We start from the raw sequence: 20,467 nt of genomic DNA, 5'->3' as shown, positions 1-20,467 counted from the left end.
GAGGAGCAGTGTTCACATGAAGGAAGATGAGGTGAGCTGCATTTACCAGCCCTCTTGATAACCCTCAAATAAACTTCAGGTTTCTCTTTACCAGAAAAACAAAATCCAGTTTTATTCGCTGAGCAAAATGGTTCTGCCTACTCCAAAATACTGGTTTAAGTATCATAAAAGACCAGGTCTTCCCCTTGGCAAAATAAAGCATATAATGAACATCTCTGACAACTAATGTGTAATTTTCATTTTTTTTCTTAACAGGGGTCCAAGTATGTGTGGAATAAACAAGCCTTTGATGCTGTGGATGAAACCACAACAGATTACTTGATGGGTAGAGTATCAATTAAGTGAAAATATTCTGTTTCACAGCACAGATTGGGGGGAATTAATTCAAAGAGAAATATGCTAAAGTTTTTTTTTTGGTCATACATCTCTTTTGGGTCACATGACTGTACATATTTTTGTGCTCCTTTGACTCCCAGACAGCTTATAGTGGGCTATTGCCTACAGTCAGCTGACATCACAGAGCTGCTTCAGGCTCTAGAAAGATCCTGACCATATTGTTGGGATACACCAAGCTACCTGATTGACAGCTGCCTCTGGCTCTCAGCGCACTGCTGGGAGCCAAAGCCAGCTATGCCCGCCCCCTCTTTAGGCCAGTGCTCCAGTGAGTGCTGGAGGAGCAGAGTGGAGAGCAGTGACTGACAATCACTGATCTCTGCTCCAAGATGCCCGAGAGCTGAATGATCAGCTGTCATGTGATTGCTCAGTTCTCAGTCTTTGAGTCAACATGGGACAGCCAGCACACTTCTCCTTTAAGCATTTGTGACACTATGCTGGTCTATTTCAAATTTTCTGTGCCCAATTCAGAAAGGGTGGCAGACCTGATGGGGAACTAGTGTCTGAGTTTTCCATAGGCCCACCTCACAACAAAACTCCTCAGCCTGTCAAATGTCACAGACGTAGTGACCAGGCTGGGTGTTATTGAGTTGCACTGAGGACAGAGTGTATGGTATGGACACTCTGACCTTAGTGCCACCCTCAGTGCGACAGATTAATGTACCAGTTTCTGACAGGTACGTGAATCTGTCCCAAAGCACCAACAATTGTGGTGCGGAGGTCCAACAGAATTCTGAAGAGTGTTTACTGCACTGTTTATGAATTCCAGTGATTACGTTTTATATAAGAGAGTTTACTTTACTCGCCAGCATGTCCAATTTCATCTAATATTCCATTAATTAGTGCTGAAGAAATTACAATTTACATATATGGAACTACATGTGATGACACATGCCTGACGAAGGGGTCCTGTGCAGCTCTGAAACATTGTACTTGTACTTTTGTGATGTAGAGTCTCTGCAATAAAAGCTTTGGACTACATTTGAGGATCCATGGTGTGCTGGCAAGTATGTACATTGATCTGTGATATCCAATGTCCAGCTGGTAGTCGCTACAGCACCTGCTACAGATGAGCCAAGTGATTCAGTAATGTGTGCAATGGGAATATAGGCAAGACTGACCACATACTTCTGGGTTTGAATCTGAATCCAGTTCTGAACAAACACAAGGTCATCTCTACTTAAGAGATTTTAGTAGTGATTGATCTCCTAGGATTGTATGAGGCTACAATTTAACCACATTGCAGAAAGTATTAGTGTTTCATCTCCTCTCTTCTACTCCATAGACTTAATCACTCAGCAATATTTGTTCTATAAAACTCACTGAGAAAGTATGAAATCCACAGGAAGAGTAGGGCAGCCAGTCAATTAACATTTTCAGAAAGAAGTTTCTCAGTAGCAGCCTGCATATTTCACTTAGGGAAGGTTTCCATAATAACTTGAACCTTTTGACAGTTTATTTCAGTTATATAGAACTATAAATGCATTAAACATGTTTTTCCAACTTTTTTAGGGCTGTTTGAACCAAAAGACATGAAATATGAACTAAGTCGCGATCCTTCCGTTGACCCATCCCTAGCAGAGATGACTGAGAAGGCAATCAAGATCCTGAGCAAGAATCCCAATGGATTTTTCCTTTTTGTAGAAGATAAGTATAAATAGAATGGTACATATTGTAGCACAAGGATTTATTTATTCACGCAGACAGAATTAAGGGAATGTGCTAGTCCTGACAAGAAATTGGCATATGCTGGGATTCAAAGGCTGTTGTTGACAAGATGTTGATAGTTAATCGACATTTGGTACTAATTATGTATTTTTTCTGCGATTAAAATTTAGCCTTGAGAACATTTAATTCCCATTTAGTGTAATTCATTGACACACTGTTCCAGGATCAAAATTGCATTTTGTTTGATCAGCAGAACATACAGTATTCTGCATAATGACTAGCAATACAGAGAATACTTGAAATCCCAGGGAAGTCTCAGTGTTGTATTAATATATTTAAATCAAAACCACAACAAGCCCAAAGTATCAAGCTGGGCGCCAAAACAGGAAAAACTTTAATCACATGTATTTATTTATAAACCCTTATTCGTAGTTAAAAATGCCCTTCATACGTAAAATAGTAAATCCAAAAATAAAAAGTACTGCTTATTAATAAAGGTTTGTACATGCACATGAAGAAAGCGAGATCTATGATTAGCCACAGCATGATCCCAAAGACACGTCCTTACCATCAGCTGTTCTGGAAAGGAGATTTCAGAAGATGGTTAAACCATACAGTACTGGATCTGTGTTATCTTTAGAGGCGCACTGATTTTCTGTGTTTGTTGCCTCAACATGCCTCCCTAGTGGGCTCTTCTTCTCCGGGCCCATGGCAAATGCACAAGCTGCTATGGCTATAGATGACGCCACTGGCTTCCAGCAACTTCTTTTAACTTTGTCTTCAAAGTGCTATAAAGATAAATCTAAGACAGGTGATTTATGTTGTCACAGAATCCCTTTAAACATACAAGATATCAAGACTATAACAACATTCTTTGTGACACTATTTTATTTCTATTATGTTTATCAGCTATAAATGATGAGATGTTTCGGTGCTAATGTATGGCACACCTCTGCTATCATTATTTTCTTTTTCCAAAGGAAACCATTTTATGAAATAATAATCATCTAAAATATATTTAGTAAAAGCTGCCATAGGGCAGTACCATACCCATAAAACAAAGTCATTTGAAGGTGACAGATTGTTTATATATATTTAGAAATAATATCGTCTAGTACAAAGTGTATGGTCTTTTTATATTTGTAATAGATGATATTAGGACTTTTTATATAGTCGCCACCTGTTAAAATTTATTCTTGCATTAGTTCTTGTGTACAAAATACTAAATGATGGTCTTGCATGATAGAATCTTTGCTACAGCTTAATGTTTTTGCATTTATTGTACGTGGCAGAATTGACCATGGCCATCATGATGGCAATGCTAGGAATTCCTTGACTGAGGCTGTTGAGTTTGACAAAGCCATTCACACAGCTGGGCAGCTGACTTCAGAATCTGACACACTAACTGTTGTGACTGCTGACCATTCTCATGTCTTCACCTTTGGAGGGTACACAGATCGTGGTAACAGTATTTTTGGTAAGGCACTTTATTAAAGTGAATCTTGCACTAAAATGCAAAGTCTGCATATGTGGCTACCACCACCTGTTGACAAAACAGTGGATTACTGAAATTAAAAAAGAAAAACACTTTGAAAGAAGAGGGATTCAAAATACTCACATAGTCACTGGCAGGACTGGACCACACAGAGAGATTTTGGAAAAGTTCAGGACCCATATCTTGCAAAAGGATGCTACAGCACTGTAAAGAAGCATGTTCTCACCTGATTCGGGATCCTCAACTTTTTCAGGATCCCCCAAGAAGACCCACTGGCATCACCTAGCTTAGACGAGTCCCCTGAAAGCCTGAGGGCAAGATAAGTATTTTTTACTTCCAAAGAGTTTTTTATTTTAGTTTATTATAATGCAGCGGTTTAAGAGCAGGAGGTGCAAAGCAGCCACCTAAAAGGAACTTGCATCTTAGTGCAATTAATAATTCTGCAGAATTTCCTTTGTGGCTATTTTATGCTTTATGTATACAGTGTTATTTATTAGAGATGCTTGATTTTGGTGTTGGTGTATCTTTGTTATTATATTATGTGATGTTGATGACCATAAACAAAGGTGCCTGAAGAAAATCCTGAGTTCTCTTTCTTGGGATTGGTACCTGTGGTCAGGTCACCAATGTAGCTGTGCTGGACCATGGGTATTAAAAAGAATGCAGTCAGGCAAGGGCAGACTCCCATTGGAGAGCGCAAAGGTAGTTTTGCCATGGAAGTATACTTCTGTACAATAAAAGAAAGGAAGCGGCTAAGATTTGAACCACGTTTTGGCAGGCTGAATTACCAAGTTGATTGATCAATCATGGATTCTTCCAGGACATTGTAATATTCAAAAAATCCAAAAAGTCAAACTACCATAGTATTGGTAGTAACTATTTAATAACCCTCTTCACAATCCAATCTAGCCTCTGTAATGTCTTTCATTTTTTTTTCAGGAAGATTATCTCATGACTGCAGGACTCTCCCTCTCTCCTCTACAATAACAGAGTGCAGATATATTATCGCACTGTTTTTTCAACTATGCAGCCCAAATATTTAATCCATAAACAACTCATCTTTTAATAGCGCAATTACATATACAGGATGTATATACTGTGTGTGTGTATATCTCTCTCTCTCTCTCTCTCTATATATATATATATATATATATATATATATATGTATATATATATATATATATATATATGGATCTATATCTATATATGGATATATATCTATATATATGGATATATATATATATATATATATATATATATAAACATACATATACACACATGAGGGGTCTTCAAAAGGTTTCTGCACTTTTATATATAATAGAGTTAAAAAAAGTGCAGAAAATTTTTGAAGAACCCTCGTATGTGTGTGTGTGTATGTGTGTGTATATATATATATATATATATATATATAGAGAGAGAGAGAGACGTATGTATTTGCACTATTACGAGAACTCAAATTTATATTCAGTTTATTATTCAATGTAATAACATTGTTAGAAGGCAGCAGGTACTCTTGCATGCCTACACGACCAGAGGGTCTTGAAGAGCTTCCCCTTTTCTGTGAAAATCTGTCCTGGGTCATGATTTGTTGCAGGAGGCTCATAGTACTGGATGTCACAGTTGCAAGTATTGACCTGCTATACCAAGTGTTGGTGTTACTGGATGTGACTGCTTTCCCAGAGGGTGGCGTCTAAAGGGACAATTAGTACTCAATGATCCCCTCAGGAGTTTTGGGCTTATCTGCAAGCTATCCCTAGGTCACCCAATAGGTACTCATAGACGTGGAGGTGGATAGGTGACCGACTATAACAGGACTGACTGATAGCAAACTGTAGCAGGACTATTTGTAGCTAACCATAGCTTGATTGGCTAATAATGGACCATAGCACTACTGCCAGCAGACTGTAGCAGAGCTAGCTAGCTGGTAGTAACGGTAGCAAACTGACTGACTGGCAGTGACTGTAGTAGGCAGACTGGTTGCAGAATGTGGAAGACTGACTGGTAGTGACTTTAGTGAACTGACTGCTAGAGACTGTAGCAAGCAGAGTGTGGCAAACTGACTGGTAGTAACTGTAACAGACAGACTGGCATTTTGATGGACTGACCAGTAATGACTAAAGCTGGTAGTAACTGTGACAAAACTACTGGTAGATTACTTGGCTGCACTGGCTAGTAGTGAACTGTAGCAGGCTGGTTGGTAGGGACTGTAGCAGGCATGCTGCTAAGCAGACTGGCTGGTAGTAACTGTAGAAGGCACCCTGGTGGCAGACTGGCTGTTGGTGACTGTAACAAGCAGGCTGACTGGTAGCGACTGTAGCACACAGTCTGTGGCACTCTGACTAGTGCTGACTGTGGTGTGCAGATTGGTAGAGAACAGTTGCAGACTTACTGTTAGGGATTATAGCAGTTGGACTCTGCTAGCAGACTGTTGTGCACTGACTAGCAGTGACTGTAGTAGACAAACTTGTAGCGGGCTGGCTGGTAGTGACTGTAGCAAACTGGTAGTGAATGTAGTAGGTAGACTGCAGCGGACTGGCTTGTTTGTGAATGGTAGCAGACAGACAGGTGGATTTGTAAGCATAATGTGCCAGAATGAATAATGGTGATCATAGCGGGACTACTGGTAGCTTACTGTAGCTAGATTGGCTAGTAGTGGACCACAGCAGGACTGCTAGGTACTGTAGCAGGCAGACTATAGTGCACTGACTGGTAGGTACTGTAGCAGGCAGACTCTAGCGCACTGACTGGTAGGTACTGTAGCAGGCAGACTATAGCCCACTGACTGGTAGGCACTGTAGGAGGCAGACCCTAGCGCTAGAGTATGCCTGCTACAGTACCTGACTGGTAGGTACTGTAGCAGGCAGACTCTAGCGCACTGACTGGTAGGCACTGTAGCATGCAGACTCTAGCGCACTGACTGGTAGGTACTGTAGCAGGCATACTCTAGCGCACTGACTGGTAGGCACTGTAGCAGGCAGACTCTAGCACACTGACTGGTAGGTACTGTAGCAGGCAGACTATAGCCCACTGACTGGTAGGTACTGAAGGAGGCAGACTCTAGAGCACTGACTGGTAAATACTGTAGCAGGCAGACTATAGCGCACTGACTGGTAGGTACTGAAGGAGGCTAACTATAGCGCACTGACTGATAGGTACTGTAGCAGGCAGACTTTAGCACACTGTAACACACTGACTGGTAGGCACTGTAGCAGGCAGACTATAGCGCACTGACTGGTAGGTACTGTAGCAGGCAGACTGTAGCGCACTGACTGGTAGATACTGTAGCAGGCAGACTGTAGCACACTGACTGGTAGGTACTGTAGCAGGCAGACTGTAGCACACTGACTGGTAGGTACTGTAGCACACTGACTGGTAGGTACTGTAGCAGGCAGACTGTAGCACACTGACTGGTAGATACTGTAGCAGGCAGACTGTAGCGCACTGACTGGTAGGTACTGTAGCGCACTGACTGGTAGATACTGTAGCAGGCAGACTGTAGCACACTGACTGGTAGGTACTGTAGCAGGCAGACTGTAGCACACTGACTGGTAGGTACTGTAGCACACTGACTGGTAGGTACTGTAGCAGCCAGACTGTAGCACACTGACTGGTAGATACTGTAGCAGGCAGACTGTAGCGCACTGACTGGTAGGTACTGTAGCAGGCAGACTGTAGTGCACTGACTGGTAGGTACTGTTGCAAGCAGATTGCAGTGGACTGGCTGATATTGACTGTAGAATGCCGACTGACTTGTAGTGTAAATCCTTTGATAATATTAACATAATTGTGAAGATCTTCTATACCAATTTATACTTTTATGATTTTTAGCATGCTTTTCAAACATAGTTCTTCATATTCACAACATATGTCTCATGTACGTTGTCATGGATACTATAAAAAGCTTTTCGCTGTTGACTGATATTTCTTTTAGGTTGTTCTTTTGCAATGCAGTAACTGATGGGTCCCTCTAAGACCATTTTCTCCTAACAATTTATTTCTGCCCTTGTTTTTGTGCTTTTCAGAGATAGAAAAAAATGTTAGTGTACTCTATTCAGTAGTAATCATTTCTTAAAATGGCCAGTTTATTTGAAATCATTATTTATTAAATAACATGGCTGCCAAGAATCCTTGAAGCTTTATTTTACTTTGTATTTTGTAGGCTTGGCACCAAACAAAGCCAGTGACCTCAAACCCTTTACCAGCTTGCTGTATGCGAATGGTCCTGGATTCAAGCTCACTAATGGACAGCGAGAAGATATCACTGCCATCGATACTGGTATGAATCGCCTGCATATGATAAAAGGCCTTATTTTTCTGCTGTTATCAAAATTTCATAACTATAGATTTCCATTCAACAAAACAATGCTTTATTATTTTTCTATAATTTGTTACTTAATAATGCTGACAAGACTTATCAGGTTGGTGTAATTCAACATTTAAAAAAAAAAATTATAATGGGGCAACAAGTGAATTGTAAGATGTAAAAATAGCAACATGTTAAAGAACATTTGTGTCTCCATATAGACTACAAATCATAGTAAAAGCCTCAGATAATGATGGTAGCATTAACTTACTCTAAACTGAATTCTAGGCAAGCAGCTAATTAAACAGTTGAAATACACTTACAGGCTATGTTTAGGGGCATTTGTGGTACTTCCCTATTTGCTTGAATGGGTCATGTTGGTGGTGGTACTGCCTGGGAAATGCGACAGGATTGATCATTTTTGCCATGGGTGTGAAGCAAAGGATAACGACTGTGGCATGTGAACACCCCCGTCTGCTGCCTATGGAGCTTAAAGTGGAACTTGAGTCAGAAAATTAAGTCTTGTTAGATCACTTCAGGTTGGCCCCTTTTGCAGGTATAGCTATATGTAAACTATTAAAAATAAGCACCCATTCTTTATAAAGTTCAGTAGCACACTGTCTCACCCTGCTCTGCACATGCTCAGTTGCTCTTTATTTTTTTTTAGCACTGTGCCTAAATTGTAGAGGACAATCTGCTGACAGCTTAAAGGTTTTAAGCTGTCAGCAGATTGTCCTCTACAATAAAAGTTTTAAGCGCTGCGCAAACTGTTGGCGCTATATAAATCCTGTATAATAATAATAATAATAATGCTGCTCTGGGCTTCAGCAAAATGGCAGCAAGAAAATACAGGAGCAATGCTGGAGGCAATTTACAGCACACACTAATTTTGGTAGCATAACTATTATTGTGGAGTGAATGTTCCTTGCTCGAGAACATTATTTATTATCAAATTGTTATGGGTAAACTTCCACTTTAAGAGCGGGCAGTTGGGTGGCACTAAAAATGCAACTCAACTGCATATTTTTAATGCCTTCCCCAAACCACAACTCTAAATTAGCCAGTATGTTTACTATTGTACCTACAAAAGGAATTGTAGTTCTGCTTAGTCAGGCTTGCTTTCTTCTTAGGTTGCATTCACACATGATCGCGGGCGGAATCCCTGCGATTCTGTCCCACAATTCTGACCCCGCAAATTTAGGTAGGGGATTGGGAACTATAAAAGGGACAGACTAAACTGGGACCCCTGCCTAATATGTTTAAAAATGTCAACTCCCTGCCCCCCGCTACCTATGCTCCCTAACCTGGGTCAAAAAAAATGTGTATACTTAACCATTTTCAGCCTGCTTCAGTCACGTGGTCCCCTGTGTCAGTCAGTGGCAACTACAGGGTAGATTTGGGAGCGCTCAACAATGACGAGGGGGAGTTTCGGGGGTGGTAACATCGTCAATAGGCTCCCAGGTCCCAGTCATTTTCAGTACTCCCTCCTCTCCACTGCAGCAGCTGCTAAGTGACACAGGAGCCAGAGCTGTGGATCACACAACTGTACTGAAAATAAGTAGGGTATACGCATTTGTTTTACACAGGTTAGGCAGCATATGTAGAAGGAGGGGGGATGGAACATTTTTAAATATAGTGAGTGTTAGGTAGGAATTCTACTTTGATTTGTTCACACCAGATGTGCTGGGGCTACTCTGGCAGCTATTTGTAGGGCCCCAACACATAGACAAGGCAAAATGCCTTGCTTCCTATGGTGTCTGTTCACAATACAATGTTGCTGTGGTTCTGCATGCAGTACTTATTTTAATCGCTGTTGCTTGTGAACCACTGCATCGCAACGCCATTCTACTGGGGATCATTCATGACATGTTATTAAAGTTTTGCAAAAAAAAGGAATGTGCAGAGATTTGTGCATCAGCACTGTGTCTCCCAGTGCACACCAGTACCCACTGGTGTGAACAAGCCTTTAGAGCAGTGTTTCTCAATTCCAGTCATCAAGGCGACCCAACAGGTCATGTTTTCAGGATTTCCCTCATGAAATGGCTGTGGTAATTACTAAGGCAGTGAAACTGATCAAATCACCTGTGCAAAATAATGGAAAGCCTGAAAACATGACCTGTTGGTGCACCTTGAGGACTGGAATTGAGAAACACTGCTTTAGAGCAAGGGTCTCCAAACTTTCTAAACAAAGGGCCAGTTTACTGTCCTTCAGATTTTAGGGGAGCCAGACTGTGGCTATTGGGAGTAGAAAAGGTCCCAACATCGGTGAGAGAAAAATAATGCCCCATTGTTTGTCTCAGTGGGAGGAATTGTGCCCCATCTTTTGTGTCACTGGGAGGAATTGTGCCCCATCATTGGTGTCATTGGGTCCCATTATTGGTGTCACTGGGAGAAATTGTGCCCCATCATTAGTGTCAGTGGGAGAAATTGTGCCCCATTGTTGAAATCACTGGGAGGAATTGTGCCATCATTGTGCTGTCATTGAAAGAAATTGTTCCCCATCGTTGGTGTAATTGGGAGGAATTGTGCCCCATCATTGGTGTCTTTAAGGGAATTGGACCCCATCATTGGTGTCATTAGGGGAATTGGACCCCATCATTGGTGTCATTAGGGGAATTGGACCCCATCATTGGTGTCATTGAAAGAAATTGTGCCCCATCTCTGGTGTAATTGGGAGGAATTGTGTCCCTTCAATTGTGGGAGTGGGGGGGGGGGATTATGTCCCATTGTTGGTATCAGTGAATGAAACAGTGCCCCCGAGGGCTGCATAAAAGCAAGCAAAGGGCTGCATCTGGCCCCCCGGGGACCCCTGCTTTAGAGTGAGGAGAAAGAAAGGAAAAGTAGAAGTAGATTGGAAAAACAAGAGAAGAAATAGTTGGGACAAGCATGGGATGACTGGTTATAGGTTAGGAAGATCCTGGTGGTTACTTAGTATACATGTGATAAGCCATTAGAATAGCTTGCTCAAACATGTTTTATAGTGTGTTTATATGAGTTATATAGTGTGTGTTTATATGAGTTTTATAGTCTTGGGAGTTGTCAAGTCAGTTCATTGAAACCAGGTATTCCTCTAAATCACTTTTCTTGCTTTCTTTGGGAGTTCATAATGTCTGCCATTAAAATAACATCAGTAATTCTAGTGTAGCGGTACCAACGTGAGGGCTGCTGATTGACTCTATACCCCACTGGCTACCCCGACTCTGCAGATCCTCTCTTACCTCTCACACCTTGGGTTCCATTCTGTAATGTGACGTTAACAATGAAAAACTCATACAATATCACTGAACCACTCAGAAAAGTTTACTAAGATAAGTAATGGAACACAATGAAGAGCATGAATAAACACAAATTATAATTGGCAATTGTTATCACTTAATCCACATATAATATACAGAACTTATAACCTTATATTCGCTTTAAGGAGTATATGTGAACAGGTGTACAGAGGGATAAGTACTCATTATCTTCAAAACATGTATTAAATACCTTCCCCCTGAGGCCTCAAAATACAGTATATATTCTTCACATTCAAGAACACAGTGTAAAGTCTGGCATATACTTAATGGCTCCCCCTAGGCTATAATTCAGAGTTCAACTTATAAGTAGAGCAGCAATGCTTGGTAAAAGAGGAAGATGATGAAAGTTCTTTCAACTCCAGATATCTTCAGCTAGCCTGATGTTTAAACTGTCTGCAGTATTTGTAATCCACAAAAGCAAAGGAAAAGAAATTACTGTTAGAACAAAAGATATGCTGATGACTGCTTAACTGAAGAAATATCACCACTTGTAGATTCTTCCTTAAATGTGAGTGCAAATACACAGGCCCAGATTAAGAGCATCATGGGCCTGGTGCTAAGGATGTTGGTGGGCCTTTTTATGAAAATAAATAAAATGAAAACGCAAACAATTTTTTGTGAAATTTAAATTAAAGAGGGAGGGAGAGGGAGAGGGAGAGAGAGAGTGGTAGGGGGTGAAGGGGGTGAGAGAGAGGGGATGAGAGAGAGAGGGGGGTGGGAGTGAGGGGGTGAGTCTGTGGGGGGCACAGCATAGTACATTACACGGGAGGGGGGGGGGTAATAGCACAGTACATCACATGGTTGGCACAACACATTACATGGTGGATACAGCACATTTAATGGCGGGCACAGCACATTACGCGGTTGGCACTGCCCAATACAGCACATTACAAGGTAGGCACAGTACATTATATGGTGGGCACAGCACATGACATGGTTGGTACTGCACAACACAACACATTTCATGGTGGGCACAGCTCATGCACACAGTGGGCACAGGACCTTATATGGTGGGCACAGCACATGACATGGCAGGCACAGCTGAGCACATTACATGGTGGGCACTGGACATTACAAGTGGGCACTGCACAGAACATTATATGGTGGGCACAACACATTATATAGTGGGTACTGCACATAGCATGGTGGGCACTGCACAGCACATGACAAGGTGGGCACTGCATGACACAGCACAGCACATTACATTGTGAGCACAGCACATTAAATGGTGGACACCACACATGACATGATGAGCCCTGCACACCACATTCCATTGTGGGTACTGCACGGCACATGCCATGGTGGACAATGTACAGCACATTACAACATGGTGAGTACAGCATATTACATGGTAGGCACTGCATGGTGCAGCACATGACATGGTGGGCACAACACAGCACATGACATGGTGGGCACTGCACAGCAATTTACATGATGGGCACTGCACATGACATGGTGGGCACTGCATGACACAGCACATTACATGGTGGGTACAGCGCATTACGTGGTGGGCACTGCATGGCACAGCACATGACGTGGTGGGCACAGCGCATTACATGGTGGGCACTGAATGGCACATAACATTACATGGTGGGCACAACACATTACAAGGTGGGCACTGCATGGCATAGCACGTTTCATGGTGGGAAATGCAACTGCACATTACATGTTAGGAACTGCACATGACATGGTGGGCACTGTTAAACAGCACAGCACATTACACAGTGGGCACAACACACTACATGCTGGGCACAGCACATGGCAGGGTGGGCACAGCATAGCACATGACATGGTGGGCGCTGCACATGACATGGTGGGCGCTGCACATTACACGGTGGGCGCTGCACATTACACGGTGGGCACTGCACATTACATGGTGGGATCACTGTATGGCACAGCACATGACATGGTGGACACTGCAAATTACATAGCGGGCATTGCAAGGCACAGCCATGACATGGTGGGCATTGCACATGACATGGTTGGCACTGGATGGCACATCACATGACATGGTGGGCACTGCACATTACATGGTGGGCAATGCAAGGCACAGCACATGACATGGTGGGCACTGCACATTACATGGTGGGCACTGCAAGGCACAGAATGACATAGTGGGCACTGCACATCACATGAAGGGCAATGCAATGCACAGCACATGACATGGTCAGCACAGCGCATTACATGGTGGGCACTGCAATGTACAGCAAATGACATACTGGACACAGCACATTACATGGGGGGCACTGCAAGGCACATGACATGACATGGTGGGCACAGCACATTACATGGGGGGCACTGCAAGGCACATGACATGACATGGTGGGCACAACACATTACATGGTGGGCACTGCATGGCATAGCACGTTTCATGGTGGGAAATGCAACTGCACATTACATGTTAGGAACTGCACATGACATGGTGGGCACTGCAAGGCACAGCATGACATAGTGGGCACTGCACATCACATGAAGGGCAATGCAATGCACAGCACATGACATTGTTCAGCACAGCGCATTACATGGTGGGCACTGCAACGTACAGCAAATGACATACTGGACACAGCACATTACATGGGGGGCACTGCAAGGCACATGACATGGTGGGCACAGCACATTACATGGGGGGCACTGCAAGGCACATGACATGACATGGTGGGCACAGCACATTACATGGGGGCACTGCAAGGCACATGACATGACATGGTGGGCACAGCACATTACATGGGGGGGCACTGCAATGCACATGACAGGACATGGTGGGCACAGAACATTACATGGGGGGCACTGCAACGCACATGACATGGTGGGCACAGAACTTTACATAGTGGGCACTGCAATGCACATGACATGACATGGTGGGCACAGCGCATTACATGGGGGGACACTGCAAGGCACATGACATGACATGGTGGGCACAGCACATTACATGGGGGGCACTGCAACGCACATGACATGGTGGGCACAGAACTTTACATAGTGGGCACTGCAATGCACATGACAGGACATGGTGGGCACAGAACATTACATGGGGGGCACTGCAAGGCACATGACATGACATGGTGGGCACAGCACATTACATGGGGGGCACTGCAATGCACATGACATGGTGGGCACAGAACTTTACATAGTGGGCACTGCAATGCACATGACAGGACATGGTGGGCACAGCACATTACATGGGGGGGCACTGCAAGGCACATGACATGACATGGTGGGCACAGCACATTACATGGGGGGGCACTGCAAGGCACATGACATGACATGGTGGGCACAGCACATTACATGGGGGGGCACAGCAAGGCACATGACATGACATGGTGGGCACAGCACATTACATGGGGGGCACTGCAAGGCACATGACATGGTGGGCACAGAACATTACATGGGGACACTGCAAGGCACATGACATGGTGGGCACAGAACTTTACATAGTGGGCACTGCAATGCACATGACAGGACATGGTGGGCACAGAACATTACATGGGGGGCACTGCAATGCACATGACATGGTGGGCACAGCACTTTACATAGGGGCACTGCAATGCACATGACAGGACATGGTGGGCACAGCACATGACATGGGGGGCACAAGAGAGCACATTACATGAGGGGAAGCAGCAGTCTGTCCCCTAGCACAATAATTACACAACATCCCCCTAACAAATGTACTGACCTTATCATAACAGCATGAGAGATGTCCTTCCTCCCGGGCTCCTGCTGGTTAGGACATAAGCGCCCCTCCCCCAGACACTGAGGATCTGTGTGAGTGAACAGATCCTGTGATAGGGGTCAGGAGGCATCGACAGAGACAGGACTCGGCTGCACTGATTTGTCTCCTCCATGTGTGCACAGAGGGCTCCTCTTCCTTCAGGAAGGCACACAGGAATTGATAAGCCACTGCCATGGGCCTATATTGAGGGAGGGGCCTGGAGCTGCAGCTCCACCAGCCCCTATGATAATCCGGCCCTGCAAATACAGTACTGACCTTAAAGCACAGGGGAAAAGACAAGGCCCCAAAGTCCAGCTGTATGATGCCTGTGAAGTAGATTCACCTCTGTGGAACTACAAGTCTCACCAGCAGTCTGTAAAAAGAACTCACTCAGCAATACTGTACTCTCTACTGGAATGGGCAGGTGCCCTTTCACCACAATGGACTCCAATGGCTGTGAGGCTCCATCCAGAATCCCCTCCTGGTGTATCCATCTGGTGAAGATGGCGCCACCAAGCAGTGCTGCAACTCCCGATGGGCTGAAGTGCAGGAGCTTCCAGTTTCTGAAGCGCAGGCCGGTCCGCTTGCTAGGATGGCAAGGCTGTACTCCGAGATCCCTCAGAGGCAGGCGATCCGGCTCTCTGCTGTATAGGCTGTAGACTCTCACTCCTGGTCACACACAGACCTCCAGCTGGCAGGTGTTGAATGGCGTCCAGAGAGAGCTGAAAGTAGGCCGCACTGGTCCTTTTATCACTCCTCACAGCAGGCAGTGCTGCATGCTTTGCATTGTCTCTCCTGTAGTTCAGGGCTGATCCAGCTAACAGAGTCACTTCCTCCTCCAAACTACATCTCTCACAATACTTTACTGCATTCCTTCTCTAGGAATAAATAAAAAATCCTAACAGAGCCCAGCAGCCACTAGAGGGAGCCAAACTCATTTGAAACAACAACAAACTGTTGAACTATAATACAGTGGAACCTTGGTTTGCGAGTAAGGCGGTTAACGAGCGTTTCGCAAAACGAGCACTGCATTTCTAAAAATCTTAACTCGGTTTGCGAGTGTTGTCTCGCAAAACAAGCAGGATTTAGGCCAAAAGCGGTGTGCAGTACCGCTTTTGGCCTGAGGTGGGGGGCGCTGGAGCCGAAACAGCACCGATCGCCGGTGTTCGGAAATGCACGGAAAGGCCCGTGGACAGTTCGGCTTACCTCAGCAGACCTCGGAAAGGCTCGTGAACAGAGTCTTTCCGAGGTTTGCCGAGGTCAGCCAAAGTGTGCTCGGGCCTTTTCAGCCGTTTCCGAGGCTCTCCGGTGCCCCCCACCTTTGGCCGCATGCGATATTGCATCCCATTGAAGTCAATGCGGAACAAATTATTTTAGTTTTCATTGACTTCAATGGGAAAACTCGCTTTGATATGCGAGTACTTTGGATTACGAGCTTACTCCTGGAACGGACTATGCTCGTAATCCGAGGTTCCACTGTAACTATAGTAGCAAAGCCTTGGCTGCACTAGAAAACCAATAGGAAATTGTAGGTGAGTTGCTTTTCTTCTAAAAGACTTGGATACAAGCTTTGGCTGCATTCAGAAGGTGGATGAAAAGGTGATGTTTGTATCTGCAGTGTAAATTGCTAGAACTGTAAACAAGGCAAATTGCCTTTTCTTAGCATTGGGGCTGGCTGGGAAAAGCTGCCTCTGGCGTGAATGGGCCCTTGCTTTGTCTTAGAGGGGGCAAATCTGGCATGACCAAAAGAAAGGTTGTCAGCTTCTAACTTACATTATCAGCAAATATGCAAAACATGCAAATTTTGGGAAGGATAACTGGGACATAGTGCAAACAAAGAGTCTAAACGAGAAAGCAATAATAATTTCACTTCATGACATTACAACAGTGGCTGAAAAGTGTAGACGGAAACTTGCAGGGCTACTCCAAGAAAAAGGCGTCACTCACCTGGCAATGTGCTCTATAAATATACACACACACACACACATATATATATATATATATATATATATATATATATATATATAATGGTGAGATGGTAGTATCAGTAGCATACTTGGGGAATGCGGGTGGGTGCAATCTAGACCAGGAACCAGCACTCTGTTTTTTTTATGTTGGAGTCCATGCTGGAAGGGGTATCTGTACTGGTGGGATATGAATTGGGCAGTCTGTACTTGTGGGTTGAGCTGGGAAGGGGGACTGTACTGAGGGGAGGGGTTTATACTGGGGGGTTAGGGAGGGGGGACTGTACTAGGGTTTTTTTACTGAGGAGTTAGGTTGGGAGGTTACTATACTGGGGGAGATGTCTGTACTGAGGGGTTAGGCTGGGAGGGGGGACTGTATTGGGAGGTCTGTACTGAGGGTTTATGCTGGGAGGGGAAACTCTCTGGGCAGCCTGTTTTGATGGATTAGACTGAATTATGTTATTATGTTCTGATTACAGAAGGGTGTTTGTACAGCGCAGGCTGTGCTGAGGGGTTAGGCTGGGAGGGGGGTCTGTCCTGAGTGGTAGGCTGGGAGGAGGACTCTACAGGGGGTGTCTATACTGGGGTAGTCTGGGAAGGGGGGACTATACTGGGAATCAGGCTGGGTGAGGTGACTGTACTGAAGAGTGTCTGCCTACTGGGGGGGGGGGGGGTCTGTATGGGCAGTGTCTGTACAGGGGAAACCTGTACTGAAAGGTGAGGCCGGGAGGGAGGGGGGATCTGTACTAGGGGGTCTGTATTCATAGGTTAGGCTAGGAGAGGGACTTTATAGGTGGGTCTGTACTGGATTTTTAGGCTGGGAAGGGGGACTGTGGTGGGGTTCTGTACTGAGGGGTTAGGTTGGAAGAGTGGTCTGTACTGAAGAGTTAGGTTGGGAGAGTTTGTATTGGAGGGGTCAGTACTGAAGGGTTTAGGCTGGAAGGGGGGGGGTCTGGACTGGGTGAGTTTGTACTTAAGGGTTAGTCTGGGAAGAGGGGTCTGTACTGAATGGGACTATACAGAGGAAGGGGGAGTCTTTGGTGGATTGCTGAGAGGAAATTCAGAGCTGTGGGGGAAGATATGTACTGGGAGAGATTGTGGATGTTAGTTGAGATCTAATTGTGAGAGATATGGGCTGTGGGTTTTTTTTGGGTTGTATTCTGTGCAGTGGCCTGTGAGTTACACACCCCTGAGGATTATGCACTCCTGAGAGTGTAGGTATAAAGGCATATGTTTGCTGTTTATACAGTAAGTAGGCTCAGGTTTTATTAAACCATGGCCCTTTAAGCCTCTCTCACTATTAGCACAATTTTGCCACGTTATTCTTATAATTATTTTTCTTTTCTTTTTTTTTGGGCGGGGGGGGGGGGGGGGCAGGGGTGCTGAGAAATGATTGGCTCCAGGTGCCAGAAATGCTAGGTATGCCATTGGGTAATATAAACGTGGTTTTATCTTCAGAGAACATTTCTGTAAGTGAACAGGACTGTCTTTTATGTGTGTTAATTTAGCTCATAAAACACTATAGGTTTTATGTATAAAAGTTTTTTTTTTTTAGGGAGTGTTGCCTATAACAATCAACCAGAGTCAATTGTTCACATGCAAGAAACCTGAATTAGTGCTAGAATTTGATTGGTTACTATTTTCAGGTTATTTCATGCTTAAAATGCATTTTGGTACACTGTAGTATTTATTAGGGCTTGAAAATGTAATGTTTACATGATCTAATTTATTGTTTAATATACTTTTTCAACAGAAGCCTCCAATTACAGACAGCAGGCGGCTGTCCCCCTCTCTTCAGAATCACATGGAGGAGAGGATGTGGCCATCATGGCTAAAGGTCCCTTTGCTCATTTGTTCCATGGCATCCACGAGCAGAACTACATTGCCCATGTGATGGCCTATGCGGCCTGTCTGGAGCCCTATACAGACTGTATACAGTTAAAATCTGCCTCTCCCCATAACTAAACATGCTTTAGGTTGATGGTTGGGAGCTGTTTTTGGTATTGACAGCAGAAAGCCATAATTGGCAGTTTTCTCATGTTTTCAACTTTTTATTTCTATTTTTTTCACGCATGTAACAATTGATAAGAGGATATTTTGCAATTTTTTTGAAACAATAAAATGCTTATTTCATTCCAAAGATAAGTGTTCATATTTTACAGTGAAATGGAGGCTTAATCACACATGCAAACACCATGCGAGTCTACCACAGGCCTCTCTTGACACTTTGCAAATGAACAAGTAATCCCGAGCGCACATGATGATGAAATGTATTAGTTATGACAAATGGAAAGTCTGAACTTCTTTTAATTTGTATCCCCAATTGATTTTCATTACGTTTACATAATTGTTTAGAAAGAAGCTTCACCATATAGCTGCCAATACTGTATAAACAGTGCAATTTTACAGCAATTCCACTGTGGGGCAGAAGAGTACAATAAATGAGCACTGCATTCCGCAAGGCCATGAGCATAGCGATCAGAGCTGGAATTAACAGATCAGGTGAAAGTACCTGTCCGTCTAACTAGTAAAAAAAAAAAAAAGATGCATAAAGTAACATTTATTAAAGGTTTGGTAAGATAGTAAACTTTTTATACCATGAACAAAAAAAAATGTTAATACCAAAGTAGTAAAAACACTAATGATGATATGCAAAGTCTTATGATAAATACTAGGGATGAACAAATTTGAGTTTAGTTTCCCCAATATTCTAGTAAATTCAGCAAAATGTTGTCATTTTGGAATCAAAGCAAAAGGCAATGTTAATAGTGCTTATTGGTGTTTTTTCTTTTTTGTTCCTTTTTTTCCTGAGTGAACACGCTGGATATACAATGTTGATAAACAATTGTAGAGAATTTAGTGGTTTTGAAAGGTGAAATGATCTCTAAATGGATCCTGAGGTTTACAGAAGGGTTCTTTTAATTTTTTTTCGCAGAAATAAAAAAAACATCCAGCAGTAAAACGTTGAATAAAAAATAAAACAGGACAGAAATCGCAAAATACACAAAAAAAAACACACAAATGCCAAGCACACTAAATTAAAGTAACCCATATATGCCGTCATCCCCCAAAAACCCTCTTTAAAAAAAGAAAAAAAATAAGTCATTTTCAAGTATTTTTCAACTTAGCAGCTCAGTGAGCAAAACCAAGACTTTCTGCCATGGCAAATTTTCACTGTCAATGATATCAGTAATTTTGTGGAAATTACTTTTCTCATCTCTACTAATCGACAGCACAAATAAAGTTTCATTTAGCTGGATTTCACCAGTGGTGGGTGACAAATGACCCTCCCCAAATAGTATAGTATGTCAAACCTGTAGGTAAAGAAGATAACCAGAACCTTCACTAAGTGGAAGAGCGAGTGGGTTTGATAATAAAATTGTCAGTGTCTCCACCCAGGACAAGGCCTCTGTGAACAAAGTGGAGTTCATCGCTGGGAAAGAAACCAGTACTCTAAACAAAGTAATTGGGAACAGAGGAAGTATTGCATCCAGCATATATTAAAGTGATTATAAAGCTTCAAATAAAAAAAAAAAAAAAAAAAAAAAGGTCATACTTGTTCTGTGCAATTGTTTTGCACAGAGTGGACCCGAATCTCCTCTTCTTGGGTCCCCTGCCATCTCGCCCTCCTCTTCT

The 20,467-nt window shown here is 43.4% G+C and overlaps 1 protein-coding gene across 1 annotated transcript in view; it reads left to right on the top strand.

Moving 5' to 3' along the window:
• Positions 1–20,254, top strand: part of LOC141139906 (alkaline phosphatase-like) — a 56,990-nt gene extending 36,736 nt beyond the window's left edge. Inside the window, exons 7-11 of the mRNA XM_073626479.1 lie at positions 256–325; positions 1,906–2,040; positions 3,347–3,538; positions 7,716–7,832; positions 18,585–20,254. Of these exons, the coding sequence (XP_073482580.1) occupies positions 256–325; positions 1,906–2,040; positions 3,347–3,538; positions 7,716–7,832; positions 18,585–18,796 (726 nt within the window). The 3' untranslated portion in view covers positions 18,797–20,254. The remainder of the gene's footprint in view (positions 1–255; positions 326–1,905; positions 2,041–3,346; positions 3,539–7,715; positions 7,833–18,584) is intronic.
• The last annotated feature ends 213 nt before the right edge of the window (positions 20,255–20,467 follow it).

The sequence above is a fragment of the Aquarana catesbeiana genome, linkage group LG04, assembly GCF_042186555.1.
Source record: "Aquarana catesbeiana isolate 2022-GZ linkage group LG04, ASM4218655v1, whole genome shotgun sequence".
Classification (NCBI taxonomy): Eukaryota; Metazoa; Chordata; class Amphibia; order Anura; family Ranidae; genus Aquarana; species Aquarana catesbeiana.
The sequence above is the reverse complement of the archived record's forward strand: the minus strand, read 5'-3'. Positions and strand labels throughout refer to the sequence as shown.